Source organism: Anoplophora glabripennis, unplaced genomic scaffold (assembly GCF_000390285.2).
Source record: "Anoplophora glabripennis isolate ALB-LARVAE unplaced genomic scaffold, Agla_2.0 scaffold468, whole genome shotgun sequence".
NCBI classification, from domain to species: Eukaryota; Metazoa; Arthropoda; class Insecta; order Coleoptera; family Cerambycidae; genus Anoplophora; species Anoplophora glabripennis.
The window spans coordinates 97,408-116,885 of NW_019416618.1; the positions used below are offsets into that span (position 1 = coordinate 97,408).

Below are 19,478 nucleotides of genomic sequence, written 5' to 3' on the forward strand. Positions count from 1 at the left end.
AACCGCTCGAAGGATTTTTTTGAAATCGTGATGGTGTGATACGGACCATGGGACCTACCAAGCTAAAATATTTTTAAGGTCATCGTACTTCCGGTTATACCGGAAGTCGATACTAACTTTCTTATTTTAAATGGAACCCCCTGTATATTATTACATTTTTGGAAATAGCATCTATTTTTAAGTTGAAAACATACTTAGGATTGACCGTTTCCGCGATATTTTGATATTTAAGCAAAAATTGACAGATGTAGACTGTCAGCAAAATTTAGTTTTCCCGGAAACATATGCTTATTTTTTTGTGCAAATTGGACATTTTGTAGACGAAGACCTAATTTATCGAATTTGACATGAAAATTTTCCAGTTTTTATACAGGGTGGTCAAAAAATTATCGAATATGAAGTTCAGAAAATGTGGAAATCTCGAAATTTTTAAATGGAAACCCCTAATTTTTTTAACGTATTCGCATTCTACACTAAAATTTCCCTATACCAGTGGTTTTCATTTTATTTACGAATAAACAGTTCCCTTTTCTTAAAATGATGTTTCCATTTGTTTCGCAAATTTTAGATTGGCCGTGACAGGTAAGTAACAATCAACATGACAACTGTCACAGGTTTTTAATTGTCAAATTTATTTTTCACACCTTCGGATAAGTTCCTTGTGGGTCGCTGCTCGCTGCTCGCTGCTCGCTGCTCTATAATAAAATCCGGTGATAAATGGTCAAATGGCCTTACTCTATGCATATAATTTTCCTTCGTTGTTACTGGAGTTACTATACACGCTATAGCATATATCACCGGATTTTATTAGAGCAGCGACCTACAAGGAACAGAATAAATTTGACAATTAAAACCCTGTGACAGTTGTCATGTTGATTGTTACTTACCTGTCACGGCCAACCTAAAATGTGCGAAACAAATGGAAACATCATTAATTTAGGAAAAGGGAAATGTTTATTCGTAAATAAAATGAAAACCACTGGGTTTAGGTATAGGGAAACTTTATCAAAGTTACACTCAATTTTAGTGCAGAATGCGAATACGTTAAAAAAATTGGTTTTCCATTTAAAAATTTCGAGTTTTTCACATTTTCTGAACTTCATATTCGATATATCTTTTGACCAACCTGTATAAAAACTGGAAAATTTTCATGTCATATCGATAAATTAGGTCTTCCTCTACAAAATGTCCAATTTGCACAAAGAAAATAAACCTATGTTTCCGGGAGAACTAAATTTTGCTGACAGTCTGCATCTGTCAATTTGTGCTTAAAAATCAAAATATCTCGGAAACGGTCAATCCTAAGTATGGAGTGTGCTATATTTTTTCAACTTAAAAATAGATGCTCTTTCCAAAAATGCAATAATATACAGTTGGTTCCATTTATACAATAAGAAAGAAGAAAGAAGATCAACTTCCGGTATAACTGAAAATACGATGATCTTGAAAATAATTTAGCTTGGTAGGCCCCACGGTCCTTTATCACACCATCAGAATTTCAAAAAAATCCTTCGAGCGGTTGACCAGATATCCATCAATGGAGTTTGTGGTGGGACTCCCTGTATATTTTCCATAAAGTATGAGTATTTTTTCATAATTTTCAATAAATACGTTGCTTGTATCTAGCTAAAAACTAATTTGCAAGAAGCTTGAATACCCGGTGATCAATATAGAAATTTACAGGGCGATTCATTAATATTGCGGAAAAATGTAGGTGATGCTTTTATAAAAAAAAAAAATAAGAAAAAAGTTCTTGTAAACAGGTGAATGGAAACGCTCGTTTTCGAGATACAGAGTGTTGATCTGATTTTTATTGATATCAGTAAAGCTCTTTTTCCGATTTTATTGGAACCATGCAGGTTTGTTTACAATAATAAAACGGATCTTTTACTGTTTATTTATTTATTGTAGTGGCGCCCCATAAGGCAACCCAGGGAATATTAATAGCAAGAAATATGGCACACCACTGCTTTTTATTAAGGTTAATATTTATTTTGCTGTGGAATGGCATATTTTTGTTGGTATTAATATCTGTATGTTGTAGGTTGCCCTTCGGGACGTCACTGGAATAAATAAATAAAATCTAGTTGCATTAAGTATAATACTTTATTGTTGCAAATAAATGGTTTCTATAAAATTGGAAGAATAGTTTTTCTGGTATTAATAAAAAAAAACACTTTTTAAGAAAAATTTCAACACCTTTTATCTCTTTTTTTGTTACGTATTTTTTTAAGGAACCTCCACCCGCAATACGCACTTATAATGAATCACCCTGAGTATAAAAAACAAGAAAAACCAGATTAAAGTAGTAAAAGATCAATGACAGTAGTTGCACTTGGGGTGACACTTGACGCCGTTGACCCCGCACTGGCACCCGCCGGAAGTGTCGCCCTTGCCCGCGGGTCCCCAACGGGGTCCTCGCGTCACCCAGCATATTTCAGTTTTGCACATTGAGCACCTTAACCAATCACAGCCCCATTTCTTCATCAAGATCACTTTACAGGTAGGACATTCGATGGCTTCGCCCCTCTCCACCATTTCGTTCAGCATCGTCCTGGTCCTTCTCGCGTCCTCGTCGATTTCGGATTCCTCCTTCATCCTCTCTTGGTACTGCTTGCAGTTCACGCCCATGTGGATGGCCTACAGTGGTAAAAAAGAAACGTTCGAGTTAGCACTCAGAATGGAGCTAAATCATAGCAGGTAAATGTCAAACTGAATAAAATTGTTTGCTGAATTGTTTGCTTTACTTGTTTCCATCTGACAGTCACCTACTATAATATTTACTTTACGTCAAACGTCTTCCGAGATATTTTAGAAAATTTATAATTGGCTTTTTTATTTTTCGAAGGATTTCAAAACATTTAGTCGTAGTATCATGTCTTTTTTTATCTTTATTACCCGAGTTCAAATTTTAACTTTAATAAATGAAGCGAATTTGAAACGTCAAGTAAAAAATCTCGCGCGCGACGAGAGCCACATTTACGCGCATATGCGGGCCCGGCGCTCCTTCTCTCGCGTGCAGGCCGTTCATTAACGTTAACTTTTACTGATGCTAGCGCGTTTAATACATGAACTATCAATGTAAAACTTTTTGAAAATAAAAGTTTAACCATTTCTTTAATTCTCTCTAAAATCCCGGTCCGATACGTCCATTACATAAACAATTAACGTAATAAAAAAGTTATCTTTTAAAATTATCGTAAAAATAAGCTCTATTTAATGCAAAAAGAGCGAATTCCTGAGCGGTTTTTGCCTGACGTTGGGACAATTTGTTTATAATGGTGATTTGCACGACCTACGTTAGCTGTAAAGGGTAACTTAATTTCAACTTTTTGAAATTTTCGATACGTTTGTTTGGATCAATTAGAACTTATATCTACGTTATTAACTTCTAAAATTAACGTTTAGTAATTAAACAATTAGTTGCAAAAAAAAACGAACGAAATTAATTAACAATTACCTGGAGCAACAATTTCACGGGCAATTGAATCGGTCATTGGAATGACCGTCTTTTCCATAAATTTTATCAACATCCATCGCTTTTTGCAATAATCATGCGTAATTTTCGAAAACTGATTTTTTTGACGTTCAACCTTTATTTGACAGTTAAAAAATTGGTGAAATATGACTTTAGATACCTTAAATTGTAGACAATTTAATTGTCTACAACATAAAATTACTAAGGTTCCGATAGGTCGTCTAGATTTTCGTCCCACTTCTTTCGAGTTAGTTTTTTTGATATTAGGTATCATTCTACATACACTTTTATGACGGCCGTCATAAACTGCAATAAAATGCCTACTAATATGTAATTTTTTCACGTTCAAACTCTAATTCGATTGGAGTATATAGAAAATAGAATAGTTTAAAGTTTTGTATAAATTCTTATTTAATTGAATGAAAGATAAATTCAACCTTAAATAATTACCTATGTACCCCTAACTTTTGAGAAATTGAAGAAACGTAATTGGCATTTGTCGACATCCGCTACTGACTAGCGTCTAACATTATATATGGATTTTTACTAGTGAACTGTGCATTCTACAAAGAAAGCACAAATTTGATAGAAATTGTCCATTCAAATCAACTAAAGTCAAATTTATAGTTAAAATCCCTTATACTGCATCTAATTCTTACACCACTATTGCTTATTACTTAAATTTTACACGCAAGGAAATTATCACAAGGCTTGTACCAGTGTATACTTTCAACAGTTTTTGTTTAAAAATCTTTTATTCCCAATTTTTTAAAGATTATATAGTCCAGTCACTGAAGTATTTTCGCTAAATTTTTCGCTCGTGAAATTTAAACTGTAGCTGGGGAATAGCCCAAGAAACAAAAGTTATATAGTGCCGATGTGTGCTTTTACCCTAGGGGTGGATGCCACCCCTTCTGGAGGGTGGGATTTTTTTTTATTAAAAATAACCTCACGGTTCGATAGAGGGACGAATTCCAAGCAAAAAATGTTCTATGATAATTTTTTGTACAGCCAATACTTTTTGAGTTATATTTGCGCCTAAACATGTTCATTTTTAGCCCAAAAAATGCTTGTTTTTGAGCCATTTTTCGGGAATATATATAAAAAAAGATCATAAGCAAAAATGAAGGTAATTAAATAGCAAAGAGATTGCTTTTTTAATTTTTGTAGGTGGTATAGAACCCGAGTTATGCCTCCCAGAAGTTGAAGTCAATTTCGAAGATGGCTATAATCGAAACGTTCAACGCACTGTAGCGGAACAATTAAAGGTTTTTCGAGGAAAACTTGTATAAGACTTATTAAAGTTCTTGAAAAGACCTTTAAATTGAGTGGTAGAAAAGTCGTTAGCATGAAAACTCATGAAGTTACAATCAAAATAAAATGATTGTCTTGATTTTTGAGAAAAGAAATCGGTACTTTTTAAAATTAATGACTTGACGGAAAAAACAAGTAAACGTATTCCTTCTGCAGTTTACTTTATTTATGTATTAACAGTAGATTCTGGGAATTTGAACGATTTTAGAAGCCTAAATTTAAAAAAAATATTTCATTTACTTTTGAATAAAATTTTTGAATTTTTTAAAAAATCGCCTTTTTTCAAAATATTTCAAAAACTAACAAAGTTATAAAAAAATGATACAATAAAAAATTGTAGGTTTTTTTTCTTACTGAACAATTCGCTTTTTTTTAATTTTTGTAGGACAAAATTTGAGTTATGATCGTTAGAAGCTCAAAACTAAGCTCCAAGACTGCCTTTCCTGAGCCCTTTTAGCTTTAAAATCTATAAAACGAAGGGCTCAAAAAACCTGCAAATCACAGAACTTAAAGTGCTTTAAATTCCCTACAAAATGGTTTTTTGAGTAAATTTATAACTTTAAAATTACAAGAGTTATGTTAAAAAAATTAATCGCATTTTTTCGGTAAAATTTTCGGAGCGGGTAAATTACCATGATCTTTGTGCATTTTGGAGCACTTGTGAGTAAGTATTTTAATAATATACATACGAATACACACACGTATCCGAGTTCACATGTGTATGTGTGTGTNTATAGTCCAGTCACTGAAGTATTTTCGCTAAATTTTTCGCTCGTGAAATTTAAACTGTAGCTGGGGAATAGCCCAAGAAACAAAAGTTATATAGTGTGGAGGTAATTAGGCAAAGAGATTGCTTTTTTAATTTTTGTAGGTGGTATAGAACCCGAGTTATGACTCCCAGAAGTTGAAGTCAATTTCGAACACAGCTATAATCGAAACGTTCAACGCACTAGCGGAAAAATTAAAGGTTTTTCGAGGAAAACTTATATAACACTTATTAAAGTTCTTGAAAACACCTTTAAATTGAGTGGTGGTAAAAGTCGTTAGCATGAAAACTAATGAAGTTACAATAAAAATAAACTTGATTTTTGAATAACAAAAATCGGTTAATGACTTGACGGAAAAAAAATTAAACGTATTCCTTCTCCAATTTACTTTATTTATGTATTAACAGTAGATTCTGGGAATTTGAACGATTTTAGAAGATTTTAAAAAAAATATATTTCATTTACTTTTGACTAAAATTTTTCAATTTTTTAAAAAATCGCCTTCTTTCAAAATATTTCAAAAACTAACAGTTATAAAAAAATGATACAATAAGAAATTATAGGTTTTTTCTTACTGAACAATTTGCTTTTTTTTAATTTTTGTAGGACAAAATTTGATTGACTTATCACCGTTAGAAGCTCAAAACTAAGCTCCAAGACCGCCTTTCCTGAGCCCTTTTAGCTTACAAATCTATAAAACGAAGGGCTCAAAAAACCTGCAAATCACAAAACTTTAAGTGCTTTAAATTCCATACAAAATGGTTTTTTGAGTAAACTTTAAAATTACAAAAGTTATGTTAAAAAAATTAATCGCATTTTTTCGGTAAAATTTTCGGAGCGGGTAAATTACCATCATCTTTGTGCATTTTGGAGCACTTGTGAGTAAGTATTTTAATAATATACATACGAATACACACACGTATCCGAGTTCACATGTGTATGTGTGTGTACATTCGGAAAAAATAGTAAGAATAAATTCAATAAAATTTAAAAATATATATATTATATCATACTCACATATAATTTTTAGGAAATTTTTCTATAAGGGGTAGGGTTTTGTATGAGGGGTAGGTCTTCCATAAGGGTTTTTTGGGTGGCTGAAAAGTTGCAATATATCATAGATCATTTGAAAACCAATAATAAGTTCATAATTCAACATATGCATATTATTCAAACATCTCAAGCTTTCAATAATATTTTTTATTTATTTTATTATAAGGAATAGTTTTTAAGGGTTGAAACTTTGTAATGAGTCGTAAGCTTTCTAATGAATAACAAAAGAAATGCAATACATTGTGAATGCACCAAAAGAATATTTTAAACTGTTAAACACTTTTTTTTTCTATTTTTTTTGGCCATGGAAAGGTGGTTTTTAAGGATTTTTAAGGGTTGAAAAGTAATTAAATTTCATAAATTATATTAAAAAACATGAAAGGAACTTTATCCAATATATTTGAACATGAATTGAATCTTTAAAATACGTAAATCTACGATTTTCACATTTTTTTCGTACAAGGGTAGTTTTCACCCCCAAATAGAAAAAAGCACACATCTAGACAATATAACTTTTGAAGTGGGGGGTCAGATGAGCTTGTATGCAAATTTTCAGGAAAATCCATGCTATTCGAAAAAATTGGGAGCTTTTACCTTATTTTCGCCTTCAGTGACTGGACTAATAGAACCTTAAAAATTGACCCCAGAAAAAAATTACTACAGTCTTTTCCGTTTGTTTGGTATAACGGGAGGAATCACCCTGAAAATTTATTGCAACGTGGTTAGTCACACTCTGAATTTAGTCGTAGTAGACTGAAAGTTCTTTCACGCAATTTCATACATTGTTCTCGTATTTCATTCCCTGGTGACTCACAGACGAGACCGAGCCCTAAAAATAGCGACACATCATATAGTACATACCTGACACGTCAAGCAGTTCGTTTTCCTACACACGGGGCATCTAAACTCATTCACATTGTCCTCGAACACGCACCAGCCTTTGCAGTCTGGCGTTTTGCAGTGGAACGACTTGTCCATCTTATTCTCAGCCTGCGCCACGGACTTGGCCAGATGTTGCTCGTAGACGGCGGGAGAAACCAATGCCTTTATCTCCCTGTCCTGAAGGGCGATGTTGCAAGAATAGTCGTCGTCTCTGTACGGACACTTCACCTCCGCCTCCTCGTTATACTCTATCGTGTGCGCCAAACAGGCCTTGCAGAATTGGTGGAGACATTCTCGAAGGGTTATCCCTTCGCGTGGTGGTATTTCTAGAAAGCAAACGACGCACTCGAAGGGTTCTACGTTCTCCACCAAGTCAGCGTTGTCCAAGTTCACCAGCTGCAGATACGTTTGGTCTTTGCTTGCAGACGCCTCGCCACCGTTTGGTTGTGGAGCTTTCTTCTTCGGCGACCTCTTCGGAGGTTGAGCTTTGGCGAGGCGAACGGTAGCGCAAACCGCGCATATGTTGCTGGAAACCGGATTCAGTAACGTGCATAGGTGGCATTCCCATTCTTTCGCCGGTTTTAAGGTCTTGGAGTCGTAATCTTCCATGTCCTCCTCTTTCGCTTTGGGCGCTTCCTTGTTTTCAGCTTTTCGCTGCGGTCTCTGCACTGGTGCGACAGAATTTTTCGGTTCCGTTTTTTCTACCTTTGAAGCGTCTTGTTTAGTGACATTGTTACCCGATTTTGGCGGACTTCGTGCTTTTGGAAAAGCAAAATCGCCGCCCTTAAAGTCTCTGATTTGGAATTTTGGCGTAGGCTGGATTTGTTTTTCTTCTATTTTGATTTCGGTTACAGATATCGGTTTTTCGACCCGTTTCGATTTGGCTTCTGGTTTAGCTGACTTTTCCTCAACAGTAATAGGTATGATAATTTCAGTCTTTGGTCTACTTTCCGCTAATTTTGGTATGACGTTTATAATTTTTGGAGTGTGGTCTATCACTACAGGTGGTTGTTGTATGGTGACTGGAGTTTTTAATTGTTTTACAGGTGATGACGAACTGGCCGACTGAACTATCGTTTTTGCCACTGATTTAGAGGGTGTAGCTTGCAGTACAGGATTTGTAGGTTGACTAACAGCTTTTGCAGGCAGAACAGGTATTTGACTTATTGGTTTTGTGGATGGAGAACCCAATTTTTGCGACTGGATTTCAATTTTTTTCACCTCGTTTTTACTGTCGTTTGGTTTGTCACTTGTTAGTTTTGTAAACGGCGAACACAATTTTTGCTGTTGGATTTCAATTTTTTTCCCTTCGCTTTTGCTTTCTTTCAGCTTCTTTTGTAAGTTCTGAACATTCATTTTCATTTTTTCTATTTCTTCATCTGCGGTCGGCTTAGGTGGTTTATCTTCTTTCACTGATTCACTCAATGAAGGAACAGCGATCTGTGATGTCGATGGAGGATTCTTTTTTTCTTCGATTTTTGGTGATTTGGGTTTTTCAGTTTTACTTTTTGGATCTAGAAAATTAGAGAAAATTGAGAATTAGAAATAAAGGAGATTGAATTTGCTCTGCTTGTACGGGGGTCATAAAATTATCCCTGCGCTCATTTAAAAAAAGTTGTCTAGAACACAATAGAGTTTTTTTTAAAACACTTTTTATGGTATACTGTTTTTTACTGAATAAATTAAGCCATTTAGGAAATAGGTTCATTTAAACTTGACAAATCATCTCCACATTTTCAAAAATTATTTAAATGGCTGAAAAATAGAGGTCAATGCTCCTAATGAGGTGAAAATCCTATAAACAACCTCACGTATTTTGATAAAATTGGCAGACTGAAATAATAAACTGCTCAATAGAAAATAAACAAAAAGCCAGTTATTTTCGAGGAATAGTGCTAACTCGTAAAACAATTTTTTAAGTCGGTTTTGAGGAGCAAATCGTTAGTGCCTTTAATATATCACATCGGGTGCCCGACTTGACAGAGCTGTGTATGCTCGGCTATTAAAAAGCACCAATTTATAAATATAGGATTAATGAATTAGGTGGGTTGCGCAACAGAACGAGAATAGCCTGCGAAGAAATAACTAAAGAACAACAGGAATTTCGGAAATTGCCCGATATTTATTCACTTTTCGAGTTGTTGTGACATACAAGTTTTCACACTGCGGCTATATCTTATTTCTGGCATTTATGTATAAAAAACACTTCCTAGTTTCCATTTTTCTGGCTCCCATTCGGTAATTATTTCCGATGGAGTTGGAAAATTTTCAACGTACTTTCGAATGGTTTTATAATCGTTAGCAGGCTCGAATAAACACCTACACAAATTTGTCCACGTACAAGTAATCTGTTTTAGAAATAATGTCATTTTATACGTACTGTGATGTATACTAGATATCCACTAAAATGAAGAAGGATATTAAAAGTAAAGTAACACATGTTTCTTTAAAAATACAGGTATTTAGTGCAGACTACATTTTGCAATATTTTAATTTTATAAGCAGTATATCAACACTCGCATTAAAAAGTATGTGCATATTTTGTTCACAAAACTATATTCTTTACCTGGAGCTACCAAATAAAGGAAAACTGGACACCCTTCCGTCGTAACATTATATTCCTTCAGCGTCGAGTTTTCATTAGTTACCAATTCCTTGCCCAAAATCCATTTCTGGTAGTCAGCGGGTATCTCGAACTCCTTTTCGATCTGCGTCTTCAGGTCTGCCACGGTTTGATCAGCCGTCACCTCTATTGGAAAAGGTCCCCTGTGGGAGACCTTATCTTCCACGTACATCTCAATTCTAAAAACATAAGTAAATTATTAGGAATGATTGTATACAAAACAGATTACGGCAAACTGTCAGGCTATGAAAACAAAAAAAGAATAGTAGTAGTATGTTGAAATTTGAAATATGTCTAGATTCTGATCGATAACTTGACTCAACCTTCAATTTATTTTTTACACTTTGTACAGATGAGTTACATTCGACGTTAAATCTACTGATAATAGGGAAAACTGGTGAACATTCTTTACCTAGATTTTCAAGACAATCCAACAGTCATATCAGATTGTAGGATCACTTTATTAATTTTTGAATTATGTAATATTATGATTTGTGTTATTTGTATAATTGTGCTATGCTAGATAGATTAGAATTAAAATAAAAACGATCTGCAAAAATTTTTTGACGTTTGACCGGAACTCCTGTGATTAAAATCTACATATTTTAATTAGAATAATCTATTTGCAGGTAATTATTTCGTATTAAATTATGGAAACGTTTTAATTTAGAATAACCGAGATATAAGGGTGACCCATGAAAAGTAAAGCAAAGAGTATAGTATTTGTCAAGGACATTTAAATAAAGGGGACTTATTTATTTACATTTCTAGATGAAGCCTGGTCTATTCACAGTCTAATTGTATCATTGTTGTCAGCTGTATAATTATACTGGAAATGTACTTAATATTTTTATCGCAATTTTCATCACAATTGTGAAAATTATTATTATAGGATAGTATTATTAAGTTATGCATACAATATTGTTAAATTCTGTACATATTAAACTATTTTTNAACCCCATTTTTGTGATTTTTTCGATTTTTACCATAATAATCATGATTCATTCGATTTGTAACCAGTCATGTATTGTAAAAAATTTAATTACAAACATTTTTTCCTCTTCCATTTTCGCCTAAAATCAACTCCTGAAAAGATACATAATTAAATAGGAAGAAAAATATGACATTTTTCGAATTTTTTTAACATATTGTGCCGCCAAAAGTTAAGCCGAAATTTTTTTTTATGCGCATAGAAAAACTTTCATTTCTAGTGATATTTGAAAGCCAAAAAGCCAAAAATCTCCGTGGATATACGATTCACCCAAATATGACTTTTTGAAACAGATACCGTCTGGACTATAGGTTGAAATTTGAAATATGTCTAGTTCTGATCGATAACTTAACTCAGCCTTCAATTTATTTTTTACACTCTGTACAGATGAGTTACATTCGACATTAAATCTATTGATAATAGGAAAAACTGGTGAACATTCTTCAGCTAGGTTTTCAAGACAATCCAACAGTCGTATCGGATTGTAGAATCTCTATTCATTTTTGAGTTACAGAGTTATATTCTTTTACGTTTATGTTATGATTTATGTTATTTGTGTAATTGTGCATTGATACATAGATTAGAATTAAAATAAAAACGATCTACAAAAATTTTTTGATGTAGAATCGATTGGTCATATTAGTTTTATTTTAGTGGATCTCATACTAACGAGTAATGGAAGAAATTCATATTTTTTTAGTAGGAACTGGCTATGATCTAAAAAAACATTTTCAGTTTAATTAACCGATTTTTTTAATACATTTTTTTAACCCTATTACCTTTCTTATTTCTTTTTTCTTGGCTAATAATAATTGTCCTAGATATTTACCTAATTTTATTTTCTAAATTCTCTCTAATAATTTTTATAAACTTATTTCTTAACCAGAAAGAAGACGATTAATCAGTTGTTGTTTAAAATTGTAACTTGGTTTATTCGTTTACCACTTATCATTTGATGTAAATAATTTCAATAAATATGAAAAAATAAGGAACAGATAGATTTATATACTTACTAATGTTTCTCTATTGGCCAGATAAAAAAAATATTTCTGGAGAATTTGACAACTTAATATAAAACAAGAGATACAAGAAAAAGCTTATCAAACTTCGATAGTTTTTAAATCAACTAAATATTGCTTAGGCACTTTTAAAGATATTTTATTCAAATTTGGTACTCAGGAATTTCTAGGAAAGCTAAACTAGAATACCTATTTTCCACCTTTTTTTTAATTTTTGAAACCGAACTCCTGTGAATAAACTCTACATATTTTAATTAGAATAATCTATTTGCAGGTAATTATTTCGTATTAAATTATGGAAACGTTTTAATTTAAAATAACCGAGATATAAGGGTGACCCATGAAAAGTAAAGCAAAGAGTATAGTATTTGTAATCTGTGGTATTTGCCTGGGTTACTCTCTCTATCTAGAAAACACATATCAAATATGATATGACGGATAAATTTGTGTTGAAAATCGGGCTCAGGAGAGTGTCATCAATTTTTTTGTCCTATCTTTAATCAATTCTCAGGCACTTCCTAATCCCATCGAATTTGATTCACCCTGTACATACATCCCACTGATTGCGAATTTCAATTGATCGCGGATAATTCGTATGCGTGCCTGTAAAATTTGGGTTATTCAAATAAACACTCACGGTTTGCATTGGTTCATCGGTTTGAACAATCTGTACGTAACCTGAATATTTTGTTTCCCCAAGAGTAAATCACGAGTAATTTTGTTTATATTCTTTTTATACGATACACTCCCACGCCGATTATGCTATTTATTTGTTTTTGAAACGGCATAAAGCTACGCTATAAATAAATATACCGGGTTATCGCTGTTTGGACTATTTTTATATGAAAAATATTGTTAATTATGATTTATGTCAATGCAATGCAATGAATAAAGCAATACTATAAATAAATAGAGGTGTAGGGGCCTATCTCTTTTCACTGCTGTTTTGAAATCAAATTTTATTAGTTTAAATGTCAAATGTCTAACACTTTTAAATGTTAAAAGATTCAAAGGTAGCAGTTACTATTAATAAAGAAGTTTTTCAAAAATCAAAGCATTCAGGAAAGCAAATATTTAGAAAAAGTTTTACAAAATTGAAGAGTAGGTACTTTTTACTCCTCTTTTCAAAATAATTTAACAATTTGAATAAGAAATAATCTGAATCAAATTCATGAACCCAGCAGAAGATTCTGGATTAACTTCAGGTATTAATCATATTTATTAAAGACTGTATCAGGAAGTTTAGTTTTCAAATTAGGCCTGTTCAGCTATATGTCACTCATTGTTCACATTGAAAATATAAACACACCTGTTCCGACGGTATTAATAGGATAGCCAGTCATATTGTCATACATAGGAATAAATGAACAGCACGGCAGGAATAAAGCTCCACGTAAACCTTATTTTTGTATTCGATTTTATAGGAACCTTACTCATCAAATAAGAAAAGTCGACTTCCTCTGAGAGTTCGTTAACATTTTCTAATGTATGTGCATACATTTCGTTTTCAAAGACTGGTTAGGTGTCTATTAATAGGTATTATACGCCGGTATATGTATACAGTGTGCTGTGGGAAATTATTTAAAGCCAAACAGTTTTAAGCTTAAATTTTCGCGATTAGTCCTACATTTCCTGACCGATAGAAAAACATTCTTTCTATGGTTTATTTATCACGCTAAAATTTGGTAGGCAACTAAAGAGAAAGACTATATAGTACAATGCATCTATAAGTAGAATTTAATTCAATATTTGTACTGGAATCAATATGCCAACTTACTTAAATGACATAATAAATACCAATAATTCGGTTATTTATTCGAAAAAAGAAATTAATAACATTAGTCATCACTTTAATGATTTTATTTGAGTAAATGCTCAAAAATGCCTCCATATCGAAATGTTCGAAATTTATTGTTGCTTGAATCTGATGAAAAGCATTATTTATTGTTTCTTCTAACTGCTCAGGGGTATTAATTTATTCACTGTATACCAGACGTTTAACAGCACCCCACAAAAAGAAATCCAGTGGAAGGTCCGGTGTCTTCAGTTCGTTTTTTAAGTTTTACTCGAAAATCAGGCTTTTTTCGAAAAACAAGAGTATAGTAATTTGTAGAAAATTGAAAGAAAATATCCGAAAATATCATAATTGTTACCGTAAAGCAGTCGCGTACTATTTAATTTTTTTAATTTAGAAAAATATGCCACCGATATCTTCGCCATTGGAGAATGTAAATTTTAGGAAAATCCTTCAGATTTTGGAATACATGTGCCCAATTTCAAATTATTTCACTTACTAGTTTTTAAATTATTAAAAAAATATATATTTTTTGTAGTTTAACACCCTGTATGTTTTTAACAAAGCGGCCTAGATAAAAACTTTATAGAAAAAAAACCTTAAAATTCACTAAAAAATACGAGGTTTCATTTTTTGGTCACCATTTGTGAATCACCCTGTATAATCGGTAATTTTTTGGATACTTTTTTTAATAAAAGCACTATTTATCAAAAAATTCAATTCAAAAGTATACAGGTACTCAGTATATTATATACAAATATCTTCAGATAATTCAAAGGTAAACTTTCGGACAAAATGCCTCATTTCATGTTTATATATTTTTTCAGTTTGTTGCAACAATAGTTTCTCTTTGTCTTTAATCTCTGAGGTATTCAACATTGTATTCGTATAATGGGAATACATGAGTACAAATATTCTAGATTCGCGTACTCTTTGATTGTTGTAGGTACTCAAGAGTCAAGTAATTATGGATATTTATTCGAACAGAGAATTTATGGATGATCCATCAAAAATGGTAGTATTGTACATATCATACTTGATTTAAAAAAAAAACAGTTGCGCAGAGACACACACTTTAACAACAAATCATGAGAGACCAGCTTAAAACATATGCTAATTATACCAATTGTATATTATGAATAAGTAACTTTCTATTTATATATATTTATTTAACAGAATGAAAGTCAAGGATATCTTTTTATGCTCTGAAAGTAACTGAAATCTAAATGTAACGATAAATGCTGTTGTACAAGTCCGCTTACTTAAAAAAGTGGCGTGATCGTTCGTATAATTATGAATATTTATTATCTAACAACAAAATTAAGAGAGAAGAGAGTTTTCTTTCATAAATAACTACCACATTTTATTATAAATAAGATTTCAAATGCAAAATGATTATCAAAAGTAAAAAAACTCGTTGGCAGTGGCGGCTGGTGCGGGGGAGCTCTAAAGCGCTGTCCCCCCCCTGAAAATTGTAGTAGTAAAAAGAAATAATTATTAGCCTTATGAAAAACATTAAAAAGGAAATGTTAAATTTATAATGTGAAGTCAATTTAAATCGACTTGCAAAATTCGTTTGTAAAACTCTGAAAACGTTGTCTCTTCGTAGCTCACCTCTACATCTGTAAAGTGTTTACAGTGGTGGTCATGGTTACCGTCGCGCAGCAGTGAAAGATGGAGAGGGAGTAGCGTATATTTATTATGAAGTCTGGGCTCTGTTTATTAAGACCGTAACCGAATAATAGCTATTCACCGTTTTTTTCTTAATAAACGTAATTTATTCAGGTGTGGTGTAAATTTTTATTACTTACATATTGTTTCTCGAGTGTTTTTTTTTTAAATTGATTGTAGCACTTGTAATGCGAGAAATACCAAATAAAAAAAGTAATTGAAAAGTTTATTTCGGACAAAAGCAGCGCAGAAGAATGGACTTTCACTATAAAAAATAATGTTGAGTACATTTTCTTCATATTTCAATAGTACCTACTACCCAATTATATTTGATTTTTTTTTCAATACTTTGTACTTAAATTTTTCCGCCCTCCTTGATATGGAAGTCAATAACACTGCCCGTCGGTATAAAAATGTTGATTATTTTAGGAACTACACCTTTTAGATAATTGAAAATTTGTACGTTATTTTTTTTCTTTTAACGGTGATCGTGTTTGAAATGCATTTGAGTATAGTTTTATAGTTACTACAGTGGAGCCGAAATTCTGGGGTTCTTTGTAGCAGCCCAGGATCTACGCCATTATTTGACATAATTGCAACTGATTCAGATAATTTTTATATTTCCTTGGTTAAATCATCAATTCAAATTTCATCACCAAACATCTGAACATAATATTTGTATAATAGTTATACTTTCAAAAAGTGTAACACCCTGTATCTCAAAAACTAAGCCGTTTAGGACATAGTTTCTACAAACTTTTTGTCGTAAAATATTCCCCTTTACTAAAATTTTATTACGTGATTAAGTTACACCTCGTATGTAAAAGACAAATGTAGACTTCAATTTCGCGAGTATATTTCGTTTCGAACGTGAAAGATATAAATAAATACAGTTATGCATATGTTTCAGAGTCGTACGCGTTGACGTTTACATCTGAGAGCCTCGATTGAAAAATAAATATAGAACACTTACTGGAAACCTTTCCTTTTATCATCGGACTTTGCTGTCTGCGGTTTCTGCCTGATAACGGAACAATTCACCTTCAGCTGGGCCAATTCTTTGGCAAAACTCGCTGCTTCCGTCAACTCTCCCTTAGCGATCGAAGTTTCGAGTCTCCTCAACAGCCTGTTGATTTCGATAGTATCAGTTTTACTAACGCCTTGGGCCTGTCCGATGTTGTTCTTGATATTATTGAAGTTCTTGGGCATGTTGAAGAACAGAGATAACTCGTCGTTTCTTGCTAGATTCGCATAGATCCTGACGGCGGATTTTCCGTTGTTGTCCGCGTAAATATCTTCGAAGTCTTTGGGTCTCATCAGTTCATAGTTGTTTTTCTTCGATTCTTCTTTCACCAAATTTGATATAGTTAAGGGTGGAACGATTTGCTTGGTCGCTCCACTAGTTTGAGCTTCCGCCGAGACTTTTATAGGCTTTGGATTGTCGGTTTTTCTCACTTTAATGTTTTCGTATATCGTCTGTGTTGTACCGATCAGTATCTCGGCCACCTTTTCTTCCTGAGTTTTTTCTGGAATATCAGAATTTTTCTCTGGAAGAACGTCAGTGTTTGAAGGTATGTCTTTCAGTTCTTTGGGATGTATTTGTTCCGGATTTGCATTTATTTCCACTTCTGTGCTCTCAGGATTTTCCACAATTACGCTGGTTCTACTGTTCTGCTTCATCATGATGTTTGATTTTCGTTTCGGTAAGGAATTCTTCATTTCGATCAACATTTTCTTGAGCTTTTCTCTTTCGATTTTTTTAATGTCGGTGTCTACCTGCGACTTTTCCTCTACTGAGACTTTTTCTAATTTATTCTTATTGTTGGCGTTGTAGGAAGCCAAAGCTGAGAAACCAATTTGTGTTTTGGATCTTTCCATGTTCATCTCTGGTTTCTTGGGAGGGGTCTTTTCTCGTTTAATGGCGAGAGGACTGGACATTTTAATTTCAATTTTATTCTCAGTTTTACCAGAAGAAAAGTCGTCGAAATATGGTTTGATGGCAGAGCACACGTGGCAGATGATTCTCCAGTATTCATTTTCCAAATTGCACTTGGGACACTTCCAACTCTTTCTCTCCAGTTTTGGTGTCTCGGGTTTCGCTTTGATAGCGTTAGCGCTCTCGGATTTCATAAGTGGGGAATTTTTCTTGTCGATCTCCTCCAGCCTTTTCTTGTGTGACTCCAGAAGGGATTCCTGTCGACGCCTAGTCTCATCCAAACTCGCTTGCTTCCCGAAAAGCTTTGATTCCTTCTGGGAAGCCCCAAAAAACGCCGAGTTCACAGTCACTTTAGTAACGTTTGTGATAGCATTGAATTTAGCTATCAGGTCTCTGGCCGACCGTCGCTTCGGCGAGACCCAACTGTCCGTATTTATTTTCGTATCTTTGGGACGCATAAACTCCGGCATTTCCTGAATGTCACCGAACCCGTTCTTTTCCAGTTCTTTATTTTTTATTATCTCGGACGCCTCTCTGTCTAATTCGCTGATGTTGGTGAGGAAAGACATGCCGGATTTCCTTTTCTCCTCTTTCTTTTTTTCCGGCTTGGCTTCGTCTAGGGTTAAGTCCAATACGGAGTTCCTCATGAAGGGCACGTCTGGCAGGCGTTCGATCTGCTCGTACTTGTGCTCCTTTTTGGTGCTAGCGATGCTTTCTCGACTGGTATTCCTTTTGTACCAAGGTCTGGGGGACACGGGAGCTTCTACACAGCTTGACCTTGCCGATGTAGTTGGGGAATTTGTAACGTTCGAGCTATTTCCGTCCGGAGAGAGTTTCAAATTATCCATGTCTTTAGCGGGTTTGAGAATGCCGTGATCTAATTTTAAGGAATCGTTGCATATTATTTCTTCATTCGCATGTATCGCTTCAATTTTATTGATTTTCTGTAGGGTGTTTACTACTTTCTCTGGAGTTACTGGTGGTGGTGTGGGGGCGACACGTTTCTTTCTCCGCAAACTCGTCGTGGAAAGACCGTCTTTAAGCCCAGGGGGTTGCGGGGCTTTCCTTTTACCCTTAACGTGTAAGTAAGCCCCGGATTTTTTAATTTTAGAAGACTCACTATTAGTTCTGCGATGGACCTTAAGGTCCTCTTCGATCTCCATCGTCGTACGGGTCATGAGGGGCAAGCTCTTAGTATTTTCTTCGTCGGGTTCAGGCTGTTTGGGTTTCAAGAAGGTGTCTCGATTGAAGAACAAGTTGTACTTCTTCCTGAGCGTCAGATTCTTGTCATTCTCTCTGCGCTTGTCTCTTTGTTTGAGCCTGGCCTTGTAGGTGTCGGTTTCCGGTCCCAAGGCGATGCACTTTTCAGACACGCATTTCTCGTAGGCACTAGGATGCACGAAAGAAAAAGACGCCACTGTCCCCGCACTATGCACGGAATTCAGGCTGCTGCTGCTGCTCGACTCGGATACCTGCACATCCGCGTCTATGGACTCACGGGATGTGGAGGGCTTGAACCATTTCAAGAAGGAAAATAGACCACTGTTGCGTTTGGAAGATTTTGGATCGTAGCCAAGACTTTGTCCGGTGCTATCGGGGGGTGGCTGTTGATTCAGGCTCATATTATCGGGTGATCATGTCTTGGGGGTCATGGGGAAAACCACTTCGCACTGGAGGAACAAAAATCAGCGATTACACATATTCTGTTTCGTCTGGGAGCACGTGTCGGGGGTTGTACGGTTACACAGCGTGTCTGCGGCAGCCTCTAGGGTTAGCGTTGGTCTAGCAAAGCGTTTCAAACAAACTTATTGCCCACTCGACTTACCGTAGTGTCCATTAATTGGGAAGGAAATGTGTTTTGCAGCGAGGTTGTAATAATGAACTAGAGTGTATTTTGAGAGATTTCTGTGACGCGAGAGCTGAACGGCCAGCGCTACGCGGCGTCCCGA

The 19,478-nt window shown here is 34.3% G+C and overlaps 1 protein-coding gene across 1 annotated transcript; it reads right to left on the reverse strand.

The window, feature by feature from the left end:
- Positions 1-1,577: 1,577 nt before the first annotated feature.
- On the reverse strand, positions 1,578-19,429 carry LOC108910216. The gene is made up of 5 exons (XM_018714764.1): positions 19,355-19,429; positions 16,567-19,199; positions 10,061-10,296; positions 7,474-9,008; positions 1,578-2,640 (listed from the first exon to the last, which is right to left on the reverse strand). Exons 2-5 carry the CDS (start codon positions 19,149-19,151, stop codon positions 2,317-2,319), a joined length of 4,680 nt encoding a protein of 1,559 aa, XP_018570280.1. The 5' UTR covers positions 19,152-19,199; positions 19,355-19,429; the 3' UTR covers positions 1,578-2,316.
- Between the last annotated feature and the right edge of the window lie 49 nt (positions 19,430-19,478).

Bases quoted from the DNA above. Each gene is read 5' to 3' on its own strand.
- LOC108910216 (XM_018714764.1), bottom strand. From the start codon at position 19,151: ATGAGCCTGAATCAACAGCCACCCCCCGATAGCACCGGACAAAGTCTT. The intron at 10,297-16,566 runs GTAAGTGTTCTA...TTATGTTTTTAG, and splicing joins GATAAAAGGAAAGGTTTCCA to AATTGAGATGTACGTGGAAG. The intron at 9,009-10,060 runs GTAAAGAATATA...CTAATTTTCTAG, and splicing joins CCTTTATTTGGTAGCTCCAG to ATCCAAAAAGTAAAACTGAA.